Source organism: Cucumis sativus, chromosome 1 (genome assembly GCF_000004075.3).
Source record: "Cucumis sativus cultivar 9930 chromosome 1, Cucumber_9930_V3, whole genome shotgun sequence".
NCBI lineage: Eukaryota > Viridiplantae > Streptophyta > Magnoliopsida > Cucurbitales > Cucurbitaceae > Cucumis > Cucumis sativus.
In genome coordinates this window covers 4,902,061-4,911,027 of record NC_026655.2, presented here as the reverse complement: position 1 = coordinate 4,911,027, position 8,967 = coordinate 4,902,061, and the positions used below count along the sequence as shown (strand labels likewise).

The 8,967-nt window shown below is 28.4% G+C and overlaps 2 protein-coding genes across 2 annotated transcripts; one reads left to right on the top strand and one right to left on the bottom strand.

The window, feature by feature from the left end:
* LOC105434400 (probable 2-oxoglutarate-dependent dioxygenase AOP1) lies at positions 1-1,555 on the bottom strand. The gene is made up of 3 exons (XM_031882274.1): positions 1,092-1,555; positions 664-997; positions 1-552 (listed from the first exon to the last, which is right to left on the bottom strand). Exons 1-3 carry the CDS (start codon positions 1,481-1,483, stop codon positions 262-264), a joined length of 1,017 nt encoding a protein of 338 aa, XP_031738134.1. The 5' UTR covers positions 1,484-1,555; the 3' UTR covers positions 1-261.
* A 5,619-nt stretch (positions 1,556-7,174) lies between these two features.
* Positions 7,175-8,639, top strand: LOC101210477 (probable 2-oxoglutarate-dependent dioxygenase AOP1). Its single transcript, XM_004151427.3, has 3 exons — positions 7,175-7,613; positions 7,704-8,037; positions 8,149-8,639. The coding sequence occupies exons 1-3, from the start codon at positions 7,222-7,224 to the stop codon at positions 8,437-8,439; spliced, it is 1,017 nt and encodes a 338-aa protein (XP_004151475.3). The 5' UTR covers positions 7,175-7,221; the 3' UTR covers positions 8,440-8,639.
* Positions 8,640-8,967: the final 328 nt, after the last annotated feature.

Sequence of the window (8,967 nt, the reverse complement as noted above, 5' to 3'; positions counted from 1 at the left end):
TTTGAGGAGTCAAGAATTGCTTTCTCAAATAAATGTTAATTTTACACACTTTCGTAATCTTATACACATAACAAGAAAGGCATATGAAAATGGACATTTCAAGCCACTAACGACTAAAACTTCCTCTTTTACGATGATGCTTCCTAAATTCTTAACATGAGACTATCTATTTGTTTAGAATGACTTTTTAAGTACTTAAAATTAGTCATTTTAAACGAACTACAGTTATAAACTAATATGGATTACCGATGAATTTATTTATCAATGTAAGAGAAGAGGGCTCCGAGTATCCGTATCAACGAGGCTATTTCCGACTCCACAGTAAGCTTTGATGGCACAGGGAGAATTTTGGCCTCTCTCGGTGCTATAGAAACGAAGATAGTCTTGATGATCAAAGGGTTTAAACAATTGTGGATGTTTGTCATCAACCAATTCTTTAGGAATTTGAACAATTCCATTGTTGAATGAAAACAATCCAACTGAATATCTCTCTTTGTTTCCACTCATTATCACTCTGTGTGGTGGTGAGTAGATCCTGCCATTGCTCCATGCCTGCCAACAGTTAACCATTCACTAATTATTAGTTTGGCTTTAATGATCTTAATGTTAATCTTAATTTGATGATGATGAAGAAATTAATTAATAAAATGAGATGGAACTTACAAAGAAAGCATCTCCAGCCATGACAATGAAAGATGAGGTCGAAGAAGAAGAAAAAGGATGATATTGAATCCATTTGTTATCTCTTGTTTTGATCTGTAAACCATTTACTTCGTTTTGGTGAAGAATTGTGAGAAAGCTCTTATCAGTATGAGGAAATGCTCCCAAATTCATCTCTTTTTCCTTTGGGACTCGGTATTTTATCATTCTCATAAGATATTTTGTGGATTCCATATGGCTTCTTAATGCATTCCCAACCCCATAGCTTTCAAACACCATGCTTTTCACCCTTTTATCCAATTCCGATACCAAATTCGCATACGCTGTCACATTCTCACTGCATAAATTAAGAAAAACATTTAGGATCCTGGTACTATATATTATTAGATGGTAGTTTAGGTTTGGTTTGAAAATGAAGCAAAATGAATTACCGGAAAGAGTGGTTTCCACGAGAAGGCCACATGAGATTAGTGAAAGAGTTGATATTGGTGGGGAGAATGGGGTGTTCGATTCCCATACTTTCATGGATGGGCATTAGAGGGTTTTGACCAAAGTAGCCATGGTATGGCTTCTCAGAAACATTCTGAAGCTTCCTCTCCAAAGGAACTTCATCAAACAACTCTTTTAAAGAATCAAACATATTGGAACTTACTTCTGCTGAAACGGTGTCGTATAATGCTACGAAACAACCATATTCCTCAAGAGCTTCCCGAACTTTCTTCGTTGTGGAAACCCATTCCTCGGTTCCACTCTTCAAATTCTGTGAACAAAACTTCACAACTGGGAGTTGTTCATCACTCATATTTGTTGCCATTCTCATCATCTCTTCTTCTAATTGAATGTCTTTTCACAAATAATACAATTTGTTTGGTTTTGATTGGATCTGCAAAATAATGGCACCACAACACTCTTTTTATAGCCTAAAATTTCAAAATAAAATAATAATGAATTGGAATGAAGAAGGGAGTGTGCTTTTGTTTGATTTAATTTTAAATTATTAAATGGTGAGGGGAATTGACTTAGAAGAGGAATGTGATTTAAATAAAGAATAAAATAACCGACCAAGCAAATTTCAAATATTATTATAATGGAAAGCTTTGAGAAAGAAAAATAAAGAAATATGAAAGTTATAGTTATATAGTTTATAGTTTATAGTTATAGGGAATGGGCACACAGTTTTGAGCCGTCCTGTTTCAGTTTTATATTCAAAATATGAAATAAATTCTCCAAAATTATATTTTGCTTACATTTTAATTTAATCCCCGGGTTTGACATTCTACTTTAAGATAATCTAAAACGAATTTAGCTAATGAGTAATGACTTGGATTATTATTATTATAATTATTAGAAAATATTTCTATTTTCAGCTCTTCTACTACTTCTTATCGGTTAACCTAAATGTTATACATCAAACAAATATTTAGTTAATCACTACGAAATGAGTCACTTCCAATATATAAACAGAAAACTCAATGTTGAATGGCACATTATTTACTCCGTTAAAGCTAAGAAAATGTAGAATCGAAATGTACATAATTATTCAACTCTTGACTTCAAAAAAAAAAAAAAATGGAGTTTATACATTTTTTTAGTAACAAACCAAAATGTGTCCTATATACATTTTTTAGTCCCAAATCAAAGTGTGACGACGACAACAACACACAAATATACATATAATACATACTATTCTTCCTTGGAGTATTAATGATTTTCAAAAATTAAACGCCATCAATAATTATTTGATAGAGTAAGAAGTGTATTTGATATATAAACTTTTTTCTACAAGGTATTTGATATACATACATACACATATATTTTAAATACATTTTACTATACTAAAAATCTATGGGGTTTGTAACTTGAAGATGTATATATTTTTTAAGTTTAACAAAAATCTTTTAGAAATTTATTAAAGTGAAAAATATTTTTTTAAAAATAGTTATCCTTAGTATTAGATGCAAGTAAAAGGCTTTTTTTAAAAAAATCAAGAATAATTTTGAAGCATTCTCAAATATAGTATAATAAACCAAAATATCTAAAAAATATAACACAATTTATATTCTATCAATAAAAATCAATAATAAAATTATTGATAATATTTATTATTTATATCAATATCTATTAGTTATATAATCTAAAATTTTACTATATTTTATAAATATTTTTCAAACAATTTACTATAGTTTTCTTTCATTTTAACTATAGTTTTCTTTCATTTTATTTCACGTTGATTAGGAATTTCATTTTATTTCACGTTGATTAGGAATAGAGATAATTATAATGGACAATTATCTCTATTAATGTAAATTTACATCATTACATGTATCTCTTTTAAATTGAAACGAGCTATGCATTACATTTATCATATTAATTATCATATTAAGTGAAACGTGGCATTGATGTATAGCTAATAAAAACTCAAAAGTCAACAATGGAATATAATTGGATTTTTGGAGGGTGTTGAAGGCCACATTTTATTCTATGTTTAATTAATTGGAATGTTTACATGATTATTATATAGTTGAATTTTTGCTTGCATACTTCATGAAAATGACTTAATACCTCACTAAATACCTGAAAGAGTGCTCTACATTAATTCTTTTAATCACAATCTTATCAATATTTTGGCTAAGTGTGACAAAGCAAAGTACAATGAGCTAAGCTAGTTAGGCCATCATCATTCATGTGTATATAAAAAACAAACGTCGTGAAACAATGAAAAAATATAATAATTAACTTCATTTCTACATGATCATGATCGGATAGTAGATTTGTTTAATATACCGTTTTCAAATGTGAATATGAATAGTGAAAAAAAAGAGACTAGAATTAATGAAATATATATGAGAATAAAGATGTGATACAGTAAAATCTAAACTTTAATATTAATTATCTTCAGCAGATGTACAAATATATGTTCATTTGAGGGAAAGGTTGACATATTTAATTTTATCAAACATTTAATTTGATTTGAATCTCAATTGTCAAACACCTAACTCTAATAGTTTGGTTGTCGAAATAAATAAAATAAAATCGAGTTCGTTGAGCATCTTGAATTTTATGGTTGCATTATTTTTTAAAATTTTTTAGTACAATAATTACGAAAATAAAAAGTCGACGATCTTCAATAAATTCATAAACTAACTAATTAGGTCTAACTAAATTTATTTTGACCTATAAAATAAATGTTGATAGCATGCATTAATTATGATGATGTTGGGTTAAATTAATAATATTAGAGATCCTTACAAAATGTGTTTCCTCTAAAATAGTAATTATAAATTTTAGAATTATTCATAGGGAAAAATGCTTAAATTTGGGCTAAATTTATGGGTCAATTTCATTTTTTAAACCTTGTTAATAATATAATACATGCTAAAACTTGTTTCATTGTTCCCAATTTTCACCTCAAGAAATTAAACTTGATCTTAGTATTTATTTTAATTAACATGAGATTAGTAGTTTTGCTATTTAATCAATGGAATAAATGTATCTTATTATAAGGTGGTCGTCAAAATTATATTATGGTAGTATATTATTATAGGTTACAATTCATTCGATAACATAGAATTTTATTTCGTCCCTTTTAAATATTTTTGCAAGAAAAGTTATACAAAATTCATAATGCACCAAAAAAGGCTCATTCGTTACTAAAATTTGGTTATTTTGACTTTGGAACTAAAATCATTTCTCTTGTAGAAGATTATATGAACACAATATGGTAGAACCAATGTTCCATCTCATATATCAAATTGGTTATAAGAAAGAGTATATAATTTATATATCTTCTTATTAAGATTGTAGATTCCTTCAATCTTTTCCATTTGAGATCTTCAACAATTTCTTACTTTGTTCGCAATTATGGTTAAACTCATTCAGATTTGTTAAAAAAAGTTATTGGGTTTTAAAAAATTGTATACTATACACAAATCAACCAACTGGGTAAAACTTTATAATAAAGTCAACATTAAATTGTACATACTTTTGGGTTTGTAACATGACTCTAAACTGTGTATAGCTGTATAGGGCATCGTTCTTTTAAGTATATGTATTGGTACGTATGGTATCATGTCTTTTTCATAAAGTCTCCATGCAAAATTTCAAACTATATTCTAAATGTATTTATTTTTCTTCAAACATAATAAATAATATGTCTTTCAACGCTTTCAAAATTCAAGTGTATGGTGATGAAGTTTCAAACTTCAAATTTCTTTTTGTTTTATCTATTTTATTTTAGGTTAGTCTCTACAAATTCAATCAAAATATTCAAAAAAATTCTCACATTATAAATTTTATATTCATTATTTAAAATTAATTAGAGTTATTTTTAAGTATAATAAAATATAGCGAAATATGACTGTCTACCTACGATTAACCATGATAAACCGATCGTATACGATAAACAATATTTAAATTGTAAATATTTTGAGAGGAAGTATTGTGATTTAAAATAAAATTTGAATGAATTATATTCTAAAAAATGAAAGAAGAGCAACATGATTCATTGTGTATAACTTATTTTGAAGGCCACATTATAATATATAGTTCCACAAAATCTTGCAGTCGGTGACAAAAAAAATAGTTCATTAGATATGGTTTCATGTATTCATGAACGTGAACCTAATTCTGTTTTTTTAATGGAAATTAAAACATTAATTCACTACTCTTTATAAATTTATAATCAAATAATTCACATACAATTAACTCTAAACTAAGTAATACAAATTTAATTAAGCCGGCCGGGGTGGGAGACGGTTAGGGTTACCCACGCATCCACACTTTGACCTTTTCTTTAGTTAATTAACAACTATTTTAATTTGTGTTTGTACATTCTATTTATTATTTATGATGATCAAATAGGAATCCTTCTCTTTTCTTGTAAGAGAATAACAAAATTAAATTAAATGTGTAGGAAAGTGATGAAAACAATTAAAAGGAATGTTTGAAGGTCATGATTTTGATTTTGTTATCGAGTGTTTATTTGAATTTGAGGTATAACAATGATGATCAAAATGATCAAGTTGCTAAAGTTGCTAGAGTTACCGTGATAGAGACGTCTTTGACATTGTCTATGTTGAGCACAAGAAACGTCTTTGATATTGCCGATGTATGTTGCTTGTTGTAAGAAGAGAGTTAAAGAGCAAAGTTAATTTTTAAAAGAGAACACCGTTCTTCTTTTGTACTTAATTAGTTAACTAAACAAACATTATTTGTACTAATTTAGGGAACAATCGAGACCAAACTACAAACAAAAGCGTGAATGATGAAATGCAAATATCAACACCTTTAATTTAATTTTATTTTATTGATAACATAACGATGATGCATGAAATTAATTAATTGAATACTAAACTGTGTAAAGTCTACCAAATCAATGACTCTCCAAGTACTAATATCATTTTATGAGTTATAAATACTGCTAGAATAATGCCAATGACATGGCTGAAAATGAAATACGCTTGAAATTTGCTGGAGAAGATATATATATATATAGAACTCTTCATTTTAGTTCACAACAAATTAAAATGTATCACTAAATAATGGTCAATAAAATATTATCTTATTTGGTGGAATTATTTTTAATTTTAAAATAATATTGTAATATTTGAAAAGTAATTAAAATAAGTTACACCAATAAGAAGTAGTTATATTATATACAACATACTTATATTAATATAAAGTACAACTAATATAAGCTTTATTGTTATGATATTTAATGACAATAAATTCTATTTGAATTATTCAACTGATATATTAAAAAACAATATAAATATCCTACATTTAGATAAACTTGAGTGAAACATATATCCATTTTGATTTTACACCTTTAAATTTTAGGGTAAAGGTCATATATATCCATTAAGACACATACATTTTTATAAGTGTACCCATTTAATTACATTGCTTTCCATTTGAAAAAAAATAGTTTGTGAGATTTATATTTATATATGAATTAAACACCAACAATATGATAAGTGAATCAAATTGAATATACTTATTCATTTATTATTATTATTATTATTGCATGGGTTATTACCAAAAGTGTGCTTCTAATTCCATATTAATCCAACATTATTCATTAGCTAAATTCGTTCTTACTTCTACATTATCTTAAAACGGAAAGTCAAACGCGGGGATTAAAATGTAAGCAAAAGCAAAATTAGATTAATTAATTAATTTCGAATTTAATTAGTATTTAGTAATACAATAATATAAATTCAAAGCAAAAACAGGACGGCTGAAACTGTGTGCTAATCAACTAAAAAAAAAACTAACTATTTTCTTTATTTGGTTTGACAAAGGTTTGTATTATCATAATATTTGAATAAATGGGGGGTGGCCTCTAATTTCATTATTTAATTAATCATTTCTCTCTTCTAAGTCAATCCCTCTAAATAAATCAATTAAACAAGCACACTCCCTTCTTCATTCCAATTCATTATTATTTTATTTTGAAATATTTGGCTATAAAAAGAGTGTTGTGGTGCCATTATTTTGCAGATCCAATCAAAACCAAACAAACTGTATTATTTGTGAAAACACATTTAATTAGAAGAAGAGATGATGAGAATGGCAACAAATATGAGTGATGAACAACTCCCAGTTGTGAAGTTTTGTTCACAGAATTTGAAGAGTGGAACTGAGGAATGGGTTTCCACAACGAAGAAAGTTCGGGAAGCTCTTGAGGAATATGGTTGTTTCGTAGCATTATACGACACCGTTTCAGCAGAAGTAAGTTCCAATATGTTTGATTCTTTAAAAGAGTTGTTTGATGAAGTTCCTTTGGAGAGGAAGCTTCAGAATGTTTCTGAGAAGCCATACCATGGCTACTTTGGTCAAAACCCTCTAATGCCCATCCATGAAAGTATGGGAATCGAACACCCCATTCTCCCCACCAATATCAACTCTTTCACTAATCTCATGTGGCCTTCTCGTGGAAACCACTCTTTCCGGTAATTCATTTTGCTTCATTTTCAAACCAAACCTAAACTACCATCTAATAATAGTACCTGGATCCTAAATGTTTTTCTTAATTTATGCAGTGAGAATGTGACAGCGTATGCGAATTTGGTATCGGAATTGGATAAAAGGGTGAAAAGCATGGTGTTTGAAAGCTATGGGGTTGGGAATGCATTAAGAAGCCATATGGAATCCACAAAATATCTTATGAGAATGATAAAATACCGAGTCCCAAAGGAAAAAGAGATGAATTTGGGAGCATTTCCTCATACTGATAAGAGCTTTCTCACAATTCTTCATCAAAACGAAGTAAATGGTTTACAGATCAAAACAAGAGATAACAAATGGATTCAATATCATCCTTTTTCTTCTTCTTCGACCTCATCTTTCATTGTCATGGCTGGAGATGCTTTCTTTGTAAGTTCCATCTCATTTTATTAATTAATTTCTTCATCATCATCAAATTAAGATTGACATTAAGATCATTAAAGCCAAACTAATAATTAGTGAATGGTTAACTGTTGGCAGGCATGGAGCAATGGCAGGATCTACTCACCACCACACAGAGTGATAATGAGTGGAAACAAAGAGAGATATTCAGTTGGATTGTTTTCATTCAACAATGGAATTGTTCAAATTCCTAAAGAATTGGTTGATGACAAACATCCACAATTGTTTAAACCCTTTGATCATCAAGACTATCTTCGTTTCTACAGCACCGAGAGAGGTCAAAATTCTCCTTGTGCCATCAAAGCTTATTGTGGAGTTGGAAATAGCCTCATTGATACGGATACTCGGAGTCCTCTTCTCTTGCATTGAGGAATAAATTCATCATATCCACCTCAACTTACTATTACCAATCATATCGAATGACTTTTTAAGTGCTTAAAATATTGTATTTAAAACAAACACTTAAAAAGTTATTTAAATGAATAGACAATCTTAGTTTTATAATTTTAGGATGCACCTTGAATTTTGAGGCTATAATCGTTGGTGGCTTGAAATGCCCCGTTCACAGATGCTTTGTCTTTCGTTTTTTTTTTTTTTTTTTTTTTTTTTTTTTTTTTTTTTTTTTTTTTTTTGTATAATGTTGTAAAAATGCATATCTCAAAGTAGTACTATTTCACAAGAAATGGTGTAATTTGATCGTCTATTAGTTTATTTCAACCTCCATTATTGAATTTGAGTCCCCCTTTGAAGAACCCTACCTCTTTAATACTAAAATTATTATTATATGACAACCAAAAAAAATGAAATTCAACTGCATAAATGGGATAAAGCTGTTGAATGTTTATTTTGTAATTTATTTATCAAATGGACTTATATTTGGAAAATGGTTGATCATTT